The sequence below is a fragment of the Ooceraea biroi genome, chromosome 6, assembly GCF_003672135.1.
Source record: "Ooceraea biroi isolate clonal line C1 chromosome 6, Obir_v5.4, whole genome shotgun sequence".
Lineage (NCBI taxonomy): Eukaryota > Metazoa > Arthropoda > Insecta > Hymenoptera > Formicidae > Ooceraea > Ooceraea biroi.
In genome coordinates, this window is record NC_039511.1 from 6,003,900 (window position 1) to 6,019,764 (window position 15,865).

Here is a 15,865-nt window from a genome sequence, read left to right on the forward strand (position 1 = left end):
AATTCTGCGCGGTCGTTACGTTCATCGCGGGAAAAGAGGAGTGGAAAAGATGTGGTGTAAAGGGAGCCACGGAACCGTTGTGGCGTGCAGCTGCCGCGGTTGTCGGAACATTTTACGAGATTTCTGGAATTTCGCTTCGAGAGGAACGTATCGCGCGCGCGACTGCGTTCCAAACGGCGCCGAGCGAGATAACTGTATACGCGCCTTCGAAACCCGAGTAAATATGGGCCAGTCGTTGCGAGCTGGAGAGCGCGATTTTGCGGTACAATTTCCGGGTTCCGTCACCCACGCCTTTCCGTTTTTATTCACGCTTAGGACCGGTTGACTTAACCGTACTTTAAGTGCTCTTTCCTGCGTCACTCTCGAGCTCTTGACACTGGTTTCTCTAACGAACATTTAATTAACCGTGATTACCAGTAACAAACGTTGGGGAAGTTGTGCGGCTATCTTGTCGGTTATCTCGGTACTTGAAGTACTCGCAAGATACGCTGCATTCAGCTATTCAGCATTCAGCTAGTTTCATGCGACTGAGAATTCGTTCGTTTTAACGCTACTTGTAAGTTGCAACATTACGCAATTTTATATGCTGCAAGGTGTTTCGATTATCCTATGTCGTTTTCGAGAATCTAGATAAACACCTGCGGTACAATAAATGAAACTGCCAGTTTGGTCGAATAGAAGGAGGCTTTGTTTCTATTGAATTTTCTGGCGAAACGAATTAAATTGATTGCACCTGCGAAGGTGTTATTTATATTTATCGGAGTGGCAATTCCGAGCAAGTTAGAACGGGTTCCACTTTCTATGATCCCTCACCCATGATTCGATACACGGAAAGCTGACCAAATATGACGAGCGGCTTCAGCGATGACTGTCAATGAACACGTCGGAAGTCAGTAGCACGAAGGATACCGGTCAGTGGCGCCGACTGTTATAATTGTGTTTGCTGTCAGCATACTAACTTCATTAAGTCGATCGATGATTAACTGATTTATTCCGCGTCGCCCTAACTCGCATCGGTCGCAACGTCGAACAGCCGAGTCAGCGAGATCAGTTTGATCATCGGATTTCTGAACGTAGATCTCATCGAAGAATTTCGCCCGCCACTCACAGTGATACATCACATAAAACGAGCAGATGATTGATCGACGTTTTTTGTTCCGCCGAATGGACCTTGTTTAGAATCGACCACTCATAAAATAATTTATACGTCACGCGCGATGATTTATGCGCGCTGACACCGCGCGTCAGAATTGCGACCTTAACGAAATTTTTGCCAGTCACTTAAAAGACTTGGTATGCGCTCGCATCGGTCAATAAAACTCTGAAATCTTTTCAACTCGCTATTAACGTGAGATCACTATCGCGTTTCGCTATCGCGGAGTTTATTGTTGCTCGTATCGATGTTTTACTTTGTCTCTTACTGTCTGCTACTTTAGTATTATGGTATTCACATCGCGTCCGCACACTTGTCACGTATTTCATGCCACGGTTATAGCCGTTTCGACGCGACATTATTAGCGCGAGATCCGCTAAGTTCCACGTTACGTTATACGGAAGTTTTATTCCCAAAAAAGGATCGCGATTACGGGGCGGGCTGGCTCGTTACTCCTCGACGAAACTGCCATTTGCATCAAAATGAGTCGTAATTAACGTTATGGGATAAACACGTGGAGGACGCGGACACCGTACTACTAAACCGTCGCAAACGCAAACGCGCGCGCGGCGGGGAGTAATCATCGCCATAATCTGAGCCGGTCCGCAAACATTACGGCATTTTCAGTGCGCGCCGGAGTGTCTCGTAAAATAAAACCGTGAGTTGCTGTGAGTTTACGATCCGCCGCATTTTAACGGGGCGCAATCCCCGGGATAAGGTGTCGCAATTCGCCGATGCGCAATTATTTCGGAATCGCCAGACATTTTTCATTTCGCCCACGTTTTTCGTCGCGCGACTAAAATACCGAGAGCCGGGAGCGTCACGGTGCGTACATGACAATTTATTATTATTATTTCGCAACGTAAATCTCATGTAATTTCTTCGCGTGACCCGAGGCGTATATCACGTGTAATTTAAGTGACAAATCTTATTTCAGATCTCGGAGGATCGTCGTTAAAGCGTCAAGTAACACAGGAAAATCGTAAAACGGAAGAATATAATTAAAACCTATCCTCTAGTGGTACAAAGTTAGTAGAATATTTTCAAGATGCTTATGGACATCAAGAAACTTATGTGAAAATCTAACTAATAAGTAAGAATTTTAAGTGAATCTAACAAAGTTTAAATAAGTTAAATAAAAGCCTTCTCTCACGGCGAGTAAGAAGCAGTGAAAGAGACTGATCATTACTTTCATATTACTGATAATTTTTACTATCGCTTGCGTACACAGGCACATTGGAAAATGTCCTCGGTAGTAATAAGATACGTGAATACGTGACCCAACACCCCGCGCGTTTGTAATGCCTCGTGAAGCGCGGCAGAACGTTTATGCGAACAACTGCGCGGTGCTTGCAAGTACGTTAAATGTCATAATTACTTTCGAGTAAGCAGCCACGATCGGGAGGAAACGTGGCTGCGTACATTGCGTCAACATGGCAATGGCTAACGGTAATAATCTGGAAGGCTGCAACCTGCGGCCATGGTCTCCAGTCAAGTTCAAGATCCCAAGGCTTTGCCCACGAAAGAACGGCAAGTACCGCCGCGACGCGATCATCGCGTGCGTGGGCAGCCGAGTGACCGAAATAAACCGGTCGGTGTCGAAACGACACACGTTATATAACCGCACGGTTATTTCGAGGTCCGAGCGATAGCTTCGCGGATAATCGGTCAAGGACCTCGTGCAACCGGGGAACGCGTATTTGATCTCGGAGAAGAGATATTTCGGGAAGAAGGACAATTTTATTAATAAATATATGAAAATTGTATTTATTATGAATAAATATATAAAATGTAAGGAAAATGTTAAAGTAACTCGTATCGTAATCGAGTCGATAGCGATATCTCGATGCAATTTCTCATTAAATGCGCATGCGCACGTGATTTTCCTGAGATCAACGACCGAGGTGGAAATAGTTGCGTGTTTTATCTTCGAGCACACGCAATGATGACATAAGCGTATTTGCATGCGAGTCAGGTAGCAGGTCCACGTTATAGATGTGACTAAACACTGTTACACGGAACAGCGCATACGTGAATCAGTGGAACCTTATACATATGCATCGTCATGATAAAATATTCAAATATTTAGGCCGCCCACATATTAAATGAGGCGCCGCTGTTCACGTCTTCCGACATGCTTATTGTCACCGTGAAATCGAAACAATGTTTGCTTTTTATTTCTGGCATATGTAAGCCGAGTAGCACAAAAATAGCACCAGTCTGAACTCGTCGAGTCCGCAATTCATCAAAAAGACGTTCGTTCATCAAAAAGACGTTTAGCCAGCGTCTTTAAACGCTTTTGTCAGCGGTAAAATTGGATATGAGGTCCATCAGCGATATCCCATAAGAAAAACTCACCTGCACAAAGTATCTGACGTAATGCGTCGATGAGGCAGCACGATTATCAGGTATTTCTCGGCAGTACGATGATCCGAGTAAATCATAATGGCTCGAGGGTGAAATAGTCCTTTCCTCGTTTGCGTAAAAGATGGTAGCCGGAGACGCGAAGCAAAAAGTCGCGCACTATCGGTTTCGAGGTATCGGGAGAAAAGACGACGCAGTCGTAGCTAGCGCAACGGCCTAGCTAACCATGGTGTTTGAGGTACGCGCTGGATAATGACAGGATTTGCCCAGGACGATAACTGGAAGAAGGAAGGAATTACAGGCTATGGGCATCTCGTAAATATAAACCATAGAGCCAAAGCTACACTTTAACGTCGTCGCTGCGCTCCTTCCTGGGAACTGTGTGATTTTCGCGTATTTGTAGAGAGGCGAATCGCACCAGCGAGAGATCGAGCGATTGATTTTTGGAAAGTGATGAAATTCCCTTGTTACTTATGCTTTTGAGTCGGTTGAGAAACGGTCTAAAGGCAGTGATAGTGGTCTTTGAAATGCGTGAAATGCTTTTAAAAATTGTCTTCTGCGACAATTAGGAAGTCGTATTCTTTGATTGATTCAAACGACGCAACGATGCAGAACGTTAGAGGGAAATCTTCGACTGTCGATTATAATTGTATTTATTGTGAATAAATTGTGATCAGTAGCGCGAGAAGTTTAGATGTGCATCATCGACATAAAACGTATTTGTTGCTCCAACAATGAACGGAGAGGATTCCGAGGCACAGGAATCCCGTGAAATAATATTGAGGATATGCAGGGTATCACTGTCGATTCTAATAACGGAAAGATTAAAATCGATATTTCAGCGCACGTTTTCTAAACTTGCAACACATTATATATATAATGTAGCGTAACCTGCAGGCGATTCTTTAGCTCAATAAGGATGTAATTTTACGGTTGACTATCATCGCCTTTTGTAGCGGAAGGATTAAAAGCGATACTCGAGTATGATATGATAGCACACCTGACCTTGTCTGCACATCAATTCCGCGTTAAACATCTTCCTGTATAAAATCAGCTACGTTTACACGTTTAACGTTTGCATCGTGTTACAAACCGTCCGAGCGAGTTGAACGTGTCTAATTTGTTTAACACGCCTGCAAATGCAAGGCCTCGGCCAGAAAGTGCGAGAAGAAGTTAATTAACGAACATATAATTAAAACATGGAAATGACGTCGGGTTTTATTTCGATCATATCAGATCACGAGGCGGTGATAAGACCTAACGGCGGCGAATATTCGGTCGGGCACACGGTGTCAGTGACAAATCTACAGTTACTTCATCTTCCGCAAGGCCTCCAGCTGTTCTACACGGGCGCTCGTGCGCGCGCGGGCGGCCGTTGTGCCCGTATCGCGCATCATCTCGAAAAGAATCCTAACAATCACTCGCGAGAGCGACTACGCCACGGGTGAGATTCCTCCGAGTGCCACACGCTTTATCAAGATTCCAGCACGTTTCCAAGCAGCGGGATTACCTTTCAGCGAATCGCCTAAGGAGCCGACGGCGGGCCGCAATCGCGTGGGCGGATGATATATCGCGGGGATGAATAAAATAAATTTTACCGCCGGCGCGCCGCGGGTAATACGATTTTCGACGCGAGTAGGTTTCAAACTCGAGTAAATTTCGCCCGTCGTCGCCGCGACGACGACGGGCGAAGTAAGAGCTCGCCGTTGCCAGCTTCGCAATAAATTCATGCGCGACCCGCCGTCTCGCGCCGGATTTACGGGATTGCTTTTAAATTGCGAAACGCAGTTCCTCTAGAGTGCTGTAATTTTCTCCCCCCTGCACACGCCGCGGAAAACGTGGAACAAGTTAATTAATGGATCATTAATCATTACATCCGCGCCAACGCGTCGGCGCATCCCGCCCTGTACATGCACGTTCACGCGCGCTTTCCAATTGAGGGGTCACGGTACAGGGTCAGGATCGCACTTCGTAATGATTGAAATCATTAAAAGCCCGATCACGCGCGTTCGTTTTAACCGCGGCGGTTAATTCGACGGCACGCCGCGATAAATCGTACAAATCGTTACAACGGTAACGCTCCGGTAAAAACTCGCCGTCGTGATGATCGCTCGTATCCGAAAGCAACGAGTGTCTTGGCCGGCAAGCCGAGTCTAGCGTTAATTCCTCGTGATCGAGCTGCGCTTAATCGCGTTTCAACTTCCCCGGGTCCTTGGCCATGCTCAACGGTACACCGCAAGGTCACACGATATGAATTTACCCGACCATCCGCAGCTGGTTAACCAGTCGGCGGCATGTGTGCGCACCTTTCCGTAAACCACGATTTCTAACACCGAGACGCGCGCCGTGACGGCAGCTCCATCAGGATGGATACACGTAAAACCGCATTTTTTAATTGTTTTGCGCGATGAAACGTTATTACATCGTTGAGACGAGGATTGGCGAAACGCACATCGGCGAATTAAGCGTCTTCTCTTAATATCATCCTCTGTTCGCGGCAGCTGCGGAAAGTAGGTCTCTCAAAAGCGGAATCTCGACGCCGAAGACGCGCGCGTCTGTCCGTCTGCAGCGAATGCTGCCGAGGAGCACGCGAGGGAGAGAGAAAGAGAGCGGCGCCGGTAGACCGCTACATGTACCCCGCGTAGGCACGTAGGGTACCAGATGACTCTATAACACGCGAAGGTAATGTACCATTTAATAGCGCATACATGATCGGCGCTTATTTCCCTCGCGTGCCACTCGCGCCTTCCCGCGAGTTGCTGTTGCCGGCGCCGATCTGTGCCGTTGATCGCACTATCGATATCGATTATATTGCACGTCTCGTTCTCGATGATAATATTGTAGTCATGCTTGTCATGCCTAACATCACAACGTTTAGCGTCTAGTAAATTTGATATTTGGCGCCCTCCGCCATCTTATCCCTAGGATAATTTCCTCTTATCTTCATATTGTTTCGTTGTGCCGAAGCATCGTTACGTATTTCGTTTAGTCCTGCAAAGAATATTACTTTTCTGGCATAATTATCGTATTTTTGGTTTATGATGCCACATCATTCCAAGAAGAAACGATCTAGGTCACGATCTAGCGACGATCGTCGACATAAGCGACAGCGGGAAGAGCTTAATCTTATACAACGTAGGTTAGATAACCTAACACAGGTTATGGAGACGTTGGTACATGTTCAACCGGAACAGAAACTACATGATCACTCTACCGATGTTGCAATTGATGATGCTCAGGTCATTGGTAAGTTTAGTCTGAGCGCATTCCCAAAAAGGGAACTTGCTTTTAGGTTAAATCTCAAGGATTCCATACGAATCTTGAGAGTCAGGGTCCACACGACGCTGACAGGGTAAATTTTGTGGATGGTTCAACAAGAACCGAGCAGCCACATATCACACAATAAGTGTTACCCTTTTTTTTCGCTCAATGTCCCTGATTCTATACGAATCTTGTGACTCAGTGTCCACACGACACTGACAGAGTACTTTTATGAAATTTTTTTCAACAAGAACTGTTTTTCGCAAAATACATAACAAATGTTACCCGATTCTTTTCTTTCGTTATTCCTTTTTTCTTGGCTTCTTTATTACAGAAGTCGATGACAGTATTTCAAGATCAAGGGATTCGAATATTGAGGTCGAGGGAAATATCCAACACTCGACTAACGATATTCCTAAGGAATCAACATTACGAGATAATGTTTTGAAAGTGTTAGGCGTGGATTTAAATGAATCTAAATTCAAGGAGGTTAAATATCACCCGGAATTATTAGATGCGTGGTCTAAATGGATAAAGCAAGGTCTTCCAGCGAAAAACAAACAAGAACTTCTGGAACTTTACAATCGTAAAGAAGATTTATACACAGAAGCTCCCAAGGTGAATTTAGAAATTATCCCGCTCCTTTCGGATATTACCAAGAAGAGAGACCAGCATTTTTTAGAGACGCAGAATTGCGTGGGCACAGCCTTAGCCGCCCTAGGCGTTGCGGTTTCTATGCTCATAGATCCGCCAGAAGACGGTCTGGATGAAGATACCTTTATGGATTATTTGAGCCACGCTGGTCAGGTCCTGACGGATGTGTTCTATCAACAGTCCGTAGCTCGCAAATCGTTCATCACACCGCAGCTAAATAAAAATATTAAACCAACGGCGGATGCGATGATTTCTGACGAGTGGCTTTATGGCAATAATCTTAAGGATAAAGTCAAGGATGCAAAGAAAATTGAAAAGGCCTGCGCAGAAATTAAGGATAAACCACAAAAGAAAAGTTTCCTGAAATTTAATCGGGGAAACTTGAAATACCCACCTGCGATGTATCGACAGGTGGGTTATCAACAGAAACGACGTCTGTTCAAGTTCAAGAAACGAGCTCCTCAGAAGGCATCGTAGAGTGCATCCAAGACGAATTCTCAAACGACGCAATCTCCATCCAAGAAATAAGCAGGTAGATAAGCCGGCAGGCCGTTTGCGTTTTTTCGTAAATAGTTGGCGAAAAATTACGACTGATAAGTATATCATTAATTCTTTAAAAGGCTATAGACTTCCTTTTATCGAAAAACCTTTTCAATATTCTCCACCAAAAGCAAAAGTGTTTTCTAGAGAGGAATTGAAACGACTTGTCGTAGAAATTAGCAAATTACTACAAAAAGGTGCTATTGAGGAATGTGAATATTGTGATGGTCAGTTTCTTTCTTCCTACTTCTTGGTGCCACAGCCTGATGGTTCCAATCGGTTTATTTTTAATTTAACAGAATTAAATAAGTTTATTAAACCCCCACACTTCAAGTTAGAAAGACATCCGATCCGTTTTAAGTCTGTTATCTCCTGGAGATTTCATAGGCTCCTTAGATTTAAAGGACGCTTATTTCGTAGTGCCCATATATAGGCCACATAGAAAGTTCCTTAGATTTGAATTTCAAGGCAAACTTTTTCAATTTTCATGCCTTCCTTTTGGCTTATGTACCAGTCCATATATTTTTACCAAAATAATGAAACCCGTAGTTGCTGCCTTGAGATTACAAGGAATGTTATTGAGCCTTTATCTTGATGATTTCCTTGTTATTCATAGTTCAAAAGACTTATGTGAGAAAAATATTAACCATACTATTACTTTCCTACAAGATTTAGGGTTTCTCATAAATTTTGAAAAAAGCTCTTTAATTGCTAGTCAACGATGTAAATATCTGGGTTTCATTCTTGATTCAGTGAACTTTACTTTAAATTTAACGGACAAAAAGAAGAATCAGATCATCGAGTTCGCAAATAAATTTAAGAAAGGAAATGGTTATAGAATTAGAAAATTCGCAAAATTTCTGGGAATTTTAGCGGCGGCTTGTCCAGCAGTAGCCTACGGATTCATACATTGCAAAAGACTGGAAAGGCAGACATTTTTGGCCCTAAAAGTCAATGGTAATAGCTATGAAGGCAAAGTGTATATCCGAGAATGTATAATGGAGGACCTTCACTGGTGGAAACTAAACGCAGCTATTGGTTCAAATCCGATACGAAGTCATAACTTTTCTATGGAAATATATTCTGATTCTTCTTTATCTGGCTGGGGCTGTCACTGTAATGATATCAGTGCATTTGGTTTCTGAAACACGGAAGAACGAAAGAAACATATAAATTACTTAGAGTTACTAGCAGTCTTTTTTGCATTAAAATGCTTTGCCTCAAACTTAGTCCGGACCGAAGTACTTCTTCGACTAGATAATGCTACAGCTATATCATATGTGAACCGAGCAGGCGGTGTAAAATATCCACATCTTAGTGAACTTGCTAGAGACATTTGGAAATGGTGCGAAGCAAGGAATATATGGTTAAAAGCATCATACATTAAGTCGGCAGAAAACGTACAAGCGGACAGAGCATCACGCAATACTAATGTCAACACAGAATGGGAACTTTCGCCGTCGGCTTTCGACGAGATTACAAGGAGATTTGGACCCTTATCGGTCGATCTCTTTGCCTCTAGATTGAATAGAAAATGTGATAGATTTTATTCGCGTTTTCCAGACCCTGAAACAGAGTCAGTGGATGCTTTCACTCGGTCTTGGACAAATGAATTTTTCTATGCTTTTCCTCCCTTCGCACTTATCCTGCGTACATTAAGAAAAATTATCAATGATAAGGCGGTAGGGGTACTTGTACCTTTATGGCCTACCCAACCGTGGTATCCTTTTTTTACATCGCTGCTTTCGAAACCTACCATCACATTCAATCCAAGTAATTCGTTATTACTATCTCCCTATAGAGGCAAGCACCATCCGTTAGCTCTCCACCTTTCGTTGGTGGCAGGCAAATTATCAGGACGGCATTCTTGAAGAAAGGAGTCAGCGAAGCGTCGGTGGATGTGATGGTTGATTCCATTACAAAGTCTACACTTAAGCAATATGAGTGTAATCTGCGAAGTTGGTGGTATTATGCACACACTAACGGTTTCGATATTTTTCATCCGAAAACTTCAGATATTATTGATTTTCTCAATCACAGATTTCAAGAGGGTGCAAAGTATAGTACGTTAAATACTGCACGAGCATCTATCTCTTTAATTGCTAGTTCTGATATAAACGCGGATGGGTTGATCTCGCGTTTTTTACGAGGCGTGTTCAAGCAAAGACCAACTAAACCTAAGTACTCTACAACCTGGAATGTTACTCCCGTTTCACATTATATTGAAAGACTTCACCCTCTTAAACAATTGAAGTTTAAGGATACGGCTGAAAAAGTGGCCACGCGTTTAGCGTTAACAACTGCGCAGTGATTACAGACTTTAGCTTTAATAAGACTTGAGAATATTTCGGTGTTTAATTTCGGTCTTAGTATAAAAATTACGGATCAAATCAAGACCTCAAGCCAGGCAGTTTTCAGTCCGAATTAATATTACCTTTTTACAAAGAGAAGCCGGGCTTGTGTGTGGCATCGGCAATACTAGACTATATTGAACTTACCAAAGATTTACGACATCAACGTATAAGAAATCTATTCATTGCTACTACTAAGCCCTTTAACGCAGTAACCGCACAAACAATTGGACATTGGGTTAAAGCACTTCTAGGCAAGGCTGGCATTGACACTAACCAATTTACGGCATACAGCACCCGACATGCGGCAGTATCCGCAGCGCATTCGAGAGGAGTAGATATTGCTACTATTAGAAGATGTGCTGGATGGGCTTCTGGATCTCAAACCTTTTTCAAGTTCTATAATAGGCCTATTCAAGCACCTAATGATCAATTTGCGCGGTCAATTTTACAGTAGCGATAGGTATAGATAAGTATCTATAAGTACATATAAGCGAATATCTGTATCTAAGTATACAAATGTGTAATTGCATAACACAATGTAATGAGAATTCTCACAAGCTCTAAAACACTACAATATTATCATCGAGAACGAGACGTGCAATATAATTGCAAGATCAAACGAGCCCGCCGAAGGCGGGCGAAGTTTGATCGAAATTATATGAAACGTCTCGTTCGAAGATGATAGTCTCCCACCCTTGGAATACCCGATAAGACTACGCATGAATTAATACTTACGCCCGCTATCATCTTTCGATTAAGTTGTGATAATTCTCAGTTCGTTACACAAAACAATATGAAGATAAGAGGAAGTTATCCTAGGGATAAGATGGCGGAGGGCGCCAAATATCAAATTTACTAGACGCTAAACGTTGTGATGTTAGGCATGACGAGCATGACTACAATATTATCATCTTCGAACGAGACGTTTCATATAATTTCGATCAAACTTCGCCCGCCTTCGGCGGGCTCGTTTGATCTTGCAATTTTGCTTGTCGCTTTTTACGGCCCACCGAAAGATACGCGGTGCGTCTGCAAATGAGCTACGTCGCTCGTAAGTATTCACAAGTAAGTCTAGGTATGTTCCTCGACTTTGAAATCTAACCTTTTGCAACCGATTTAGACCAATGCTTCATGATCATTCCTGGCTGGTCAAAACGTCTGCAAATTCCATTTCCAAGTCGAGGGACATACTTATCTTACTTGTCAAGCGATTGTTCCCCGATTTAGCTGCGGCGAAGGTTTAAAGATCTACTGACGCGCCTTCCTTGAGTCTTTTTCATAATTTTTTCCTGTTTTTTTTTTCACGGAAGCGAGATACGAGTTCGCCGGAAAACGTCGATCAGCTGCGGACGCTGTGGATGAGCTACCTGGTATGGGTAAGTTTTGCCGGTTCATCGAAGAAACGATTATGCCAGCTTTTTCAGAAGCCTGCTTGCATAATTTACACGAGCTACACGCAAACACGTTTCTTTTCCCGCGCTCTTCCGCGGATCTTATTTTATTACGCGAGGCGAACGTGATCCTTGTAAAATCCCGGAAAAGCGCGCTCCTTTTTTACGCGTGAATTCGAGCGAGCGGCGCGCGGCTCACGATGCCGAGGCGCAGCACCGCTATTTCTGCAAACGTGCGCGCGTAGCAGATGGCGAGGGTCCTGCGCAGGTAGGTATGCAACGCGAGCATGTAAACGATTCGAGCTTACAGTGTCACGTACAGTATCACGTATGTATGCCTGGTGTCTTCATGCCTTGATGCGTTGAACGGTGCGTTTCAGGGCGGTGGCTTCTCGCGCTCTATTCGTGGATTCTATTGACAATAAACGCCACGCGGTTACACGATACGCATCCGCGTAACTGTACAACAATAGCGTAACGGGCAATGGCGTTACGTACGTAAAATATTCATAATATGATGGCATTCGCGGGCGAACGCGCGTTCCGTAAATCGGCGGAGCTCATTTTTTCGTGGCGCTCGCGTGAGAATGCGCTCGCGATATTTTTACGACCTCACGAAAACGGTAATAATAACGACTTTTGCTTATCAAGGCAATCTTAGCCCGTGTTTCGCGTGTATTGTGCGAGGTCTCCTAATAGGTTTCTCAGCAATTTCGATGCGATGAACGACTAATTGCGGAAGGTGGTGTTGTTATCTCATGTAAATCGGGATCGGTAATTTTAAGTATGTTAATTCATTTCATTTACATAATCATTTATTTGGACAAAAATGCGACACCAGCTTAGACATTGTTTGCTGGGAACAACATGTCGTTTTTCACAGTATTGAGGCGGCATCGTTTGATGGTTCCGTGTAAGGCACGATAACGCGAACCGTGCGTTGCTGATTTATGCGCTTCAGAAATTAATCCAATTATTGCACGAGGCAATAAAGCGAGCGACAAACACGCTCTCCGCAAACCGTAATGAAGCAATAGCGGTGATACCTTGTGTGCAAATTTAATCGCGGAAGATTTGCGCGAATAAAACGTCACCGGGATTCCCTCTTTCTCTCGGGATTGTTTTATTATCGCATTGTTTCGACAGAGTTTCGCAACAGCACCGCTAATTTACACATTTCTCGCCAATTTGGTCCACGCATGTGCTAATGGCGGTTTTAATGACGAAACGCGACTATGCGAAAATTTGTTTAATTTGTTCCTTCTGCGTTCGCAGATACCTCTCGTCTCATTGTTTTAATTTCATTTAAACGCCAAATTATATCGTTTATTTACGAATGTTACGTACATCTTGCTCCGTCAATGCCGCCGACCGTTTTCGAAATGCAGTTGCGTGCGCACTCCGAATCAGTCCGCGTGGCTAGCGCAATTTTTTTCAGATGCGTACACAAGCTGCGTCACATCCTGTTCTAACGTTGTTCGCGATTGAATGAGGTACGAGCGACACGCAACCGCAATGTGCGCACAGGAGCGCATGCATACATGTTCTGTTCTTTCTGCACATTCCTGCGTCTTGCTTGTCCTCTTCCCGTTTCTCCCCTTCCTTCTCCCCCTGGGCGGTGTACATTCATCTACCTTAATAGTCGTTCGCGTACCGGAAGGTCGGCGGATAATACCCCATAAATTGCTGGAGATTAATCCGACTTATACGGCCGTCCTCTTGTCCGGCATCCGCGTCGATTCAGTACTCTCCAAACTGTCAAGTGCAATAAGGAACCTCGGCTTCTCCTTTCCCGATGACCCGGAGATATTTTAATCACTAACGCACAATGTTTCAGAAATTCCGCGGATACACGCGGAAATGCCTTTCGTCCTGTCACAAGAGAATAAAGTGAAGATAACAAGCATAAAATGCAATTTATTACTATTTTTACTTTATTCTAATTTTGCTTTCTTTCGACGCATTTGTAACTATAGCAATTGTTGCGATTGTAGTGCAATGGTTATAACTATCTTTCTGTACGGCATGGGTGTTTAATAATTTTGGGAAATATTCCGGTGGTTTCAGAAAATATCCTTTCTTTCAAGCAGCTACGGGAACTGTGCTAGCTGATGCAGTTGTAACGGTATACGACTCGTTTCCAGCGAATACCATTTGATTTGACATCAGAGACCCGGTGTATGCAGGAGCAATTTTATGCATATTCACCGCGGACTATAATAAAGTTTTCATTTGAATGGAGTTATACAACGAGATTCCATTTTATGAGAACTTCACATTTTTCCCCTATGTAACTGTAGTTTATTAAATTATCATGACATACATAACTGCAACTGTTAAATATAAAATGGATACAGAAGTGAGTGTCGTGTATATTGGCCTGTGATTGCCGTCGATCGGCAGCAAAGTTTTTCACGTTTGGCGGTTTTTCTTCCTTAACGGGAGAATCACTCAACTCTAACGAGGACTCTGTAGTTTTCTTGAGCGATGATGCTTGAATGACTTGATGAGAGTCCTAACTGTGACGAGACTGCGGAAATTCCAGTTTAAATAGCCACTCTAAATTAGTACGGTATAAAAAAAAAGAAGTATGATATACTTGGATAATAATCATCATTCTTGAAAGCAATTATCCAAGCTGAAATGCACTTCGTACTTAATACGGGGTCGTGGCTTATGACGTATTTCTCTAAAAGCCAAGGTGATATGCGGCATTTTAATTCACGTCGTGAGACTTAATGAAAAATTCTCCCATTCGTGTTCCCGTTATCGAAACGCGGTGGGTGTTCGTATTAATTCTCTCGAAGACACATCGTTGGGGAAGATTCTCTGAATTTCCTATGCGAATCAATTTTCCTGTTTCACCGATGGCTCAATGTGGCCCATCACGTGCGCGGTTTGCACGAGGTTTATGATCAGGAATAGCCGTCCGACAGGACTGCGCAGAATGCGCAGAATGCGCAAACACGAGGTGACAGCAATTATCGATCCGACGGAAACGTCAGTCGCGAGGAAACTTCTGAAAGCGCGGCCGCCTCTCTCGGGACTATTGACCTTTGACTCTGGAATTTTTGATTTACGACCAGGCGGACGCACGTGGCACGTCGCGTGGTTCAAACGAAGGGGATAATTACCGGCCAGTCTCTGATTGAGACGCCACTATGAAGATACCTTGTTGAGCACTATACCATGTAAATTAGATGAACAAAATTACAGTAATCGTCGTCTTCTCACGGTGAAAGATAATTAATTACAAGCGAACAATCGTTCATCGTACAAGCAAACATGATACATAAATTGCTTAATATCATCATAAATCCATATGATAACATCATAATTAACGGAGCCAATCAAGTAGCTTGGAACGAAAACGACACTTCTCCATCATTAAACTCATAAGAATACTTTTGCATGATCATGCTTGTTACTTTCTGCCTTTCTGGAACGAACAGTGTTGTAATAACGGCCTCAGGCAGTGATGCGTCTCGGTGGTATCCATGAACGGTATTCAGGCACAATTAGTACCACATCCCGCGTAAAGGGATTTTCGGGTTCGATGAACGTGAATCGAATCAAGGGGATTCGAGATCGTTTAACATTCACCACGGCCGAATTTCCGTTTTTACGAACACTTCTCAAATATTTTACAACTTCAGTCGTTCTAGCGGTGTCTTCAGAGGTCTAGCAAGAGACTTTTCGACTTCTTTTTTGAATTGTCACTCTCTCTGTCATTCGTGTTCTTTCATCTTTTCGTCGAAGCAGTTTGTTACGACACAAGTCGGTTCCTGCTCTGGGCAAAGTGTCATTTGTTCCGGTAAAACATTGAAATTACACAACAAACAAGAGATTCTACAAGCTTTTAAAATGACGCTTTGAAGAAATTTATAAGATGCGATAAAATAGCGAAACTATGTAAAATACTTCATGTAAAACAGCTTCATGGCATTCCTCATGGCATTCAGCTATGCTGAATAAGTTAATTAATTTTGAATGATAGATATCTTGTTAATTTTCTTAATGTTATCGCTGTAATACGTTAGCATCGCATTTGTTCTTCTTTATCGAACGATCAATTTCTTTGTTCTTTTATGTTAATGAAGTTATGTTAAAAGAAGGAAGTTTCTGGTTCTGGCAGCACTCATCCGCTA

General features: G+C 43.3%; 2 protein-coding genes across 5 annotated transcripts in view; both read left to right on the plus strand.

Annotated features, from left to right (window-relative positions):
• Window positions 1-15,865, plus strand: part of LOC105284944 — a 167,459-nt gene that overhangs the window by 81,030 nt on the left and 70,564 nt on the right. For 2 of the 3 annotated variants that reach the window (XM_011348829.3, XM_020033441.2), the window contains exon 3: window positions 11,637-11,702. The exons of the other annotated variant lie outside the window; for it this stretch is intronic. In XM_011348829.3, the coding sequence (XP_011347131.2) occupies window positions 11,637-11,702 (66 nt within the window). The remainder of the gene's footprint in view (window positions 1-11,636; window positions 11,703-15,865) is intronic. 3 annotated transcript variants of the gene reach the window in all.
• On the plus strand, window positions 6,469-11,630 carry LOC113562165. 2 transcript variants are annotated; one of them, XR_003406693.1, is made up of 3 exons: window positions 6,469-6,763; window positions 7,113-7,964; window positions 9,774-11,630. XR_003406693.1 is itself a non-coding variant. In XM_026970573.1 (2 exons), exons 1-2 carry the CDS (start codon window positions 6,556-6,558, stop codon window positions 7,907-7,909), a joined length of 1,005 nt encoding a protein of 334 aa, XP_026826374.1. In that variant the 5' UTR covers window positions 6,469-6,555; the 3' UTR covers window positions 7,910-8,868. The 2 variants fall into 2 exon arrangements, 1 of the variants encoding a protein (XP_026826374.1); XM_026970573.1 differs by lacking the exon at window positions 9,774-11,630 and having other exon boundaries at window positions 7,113-8,868.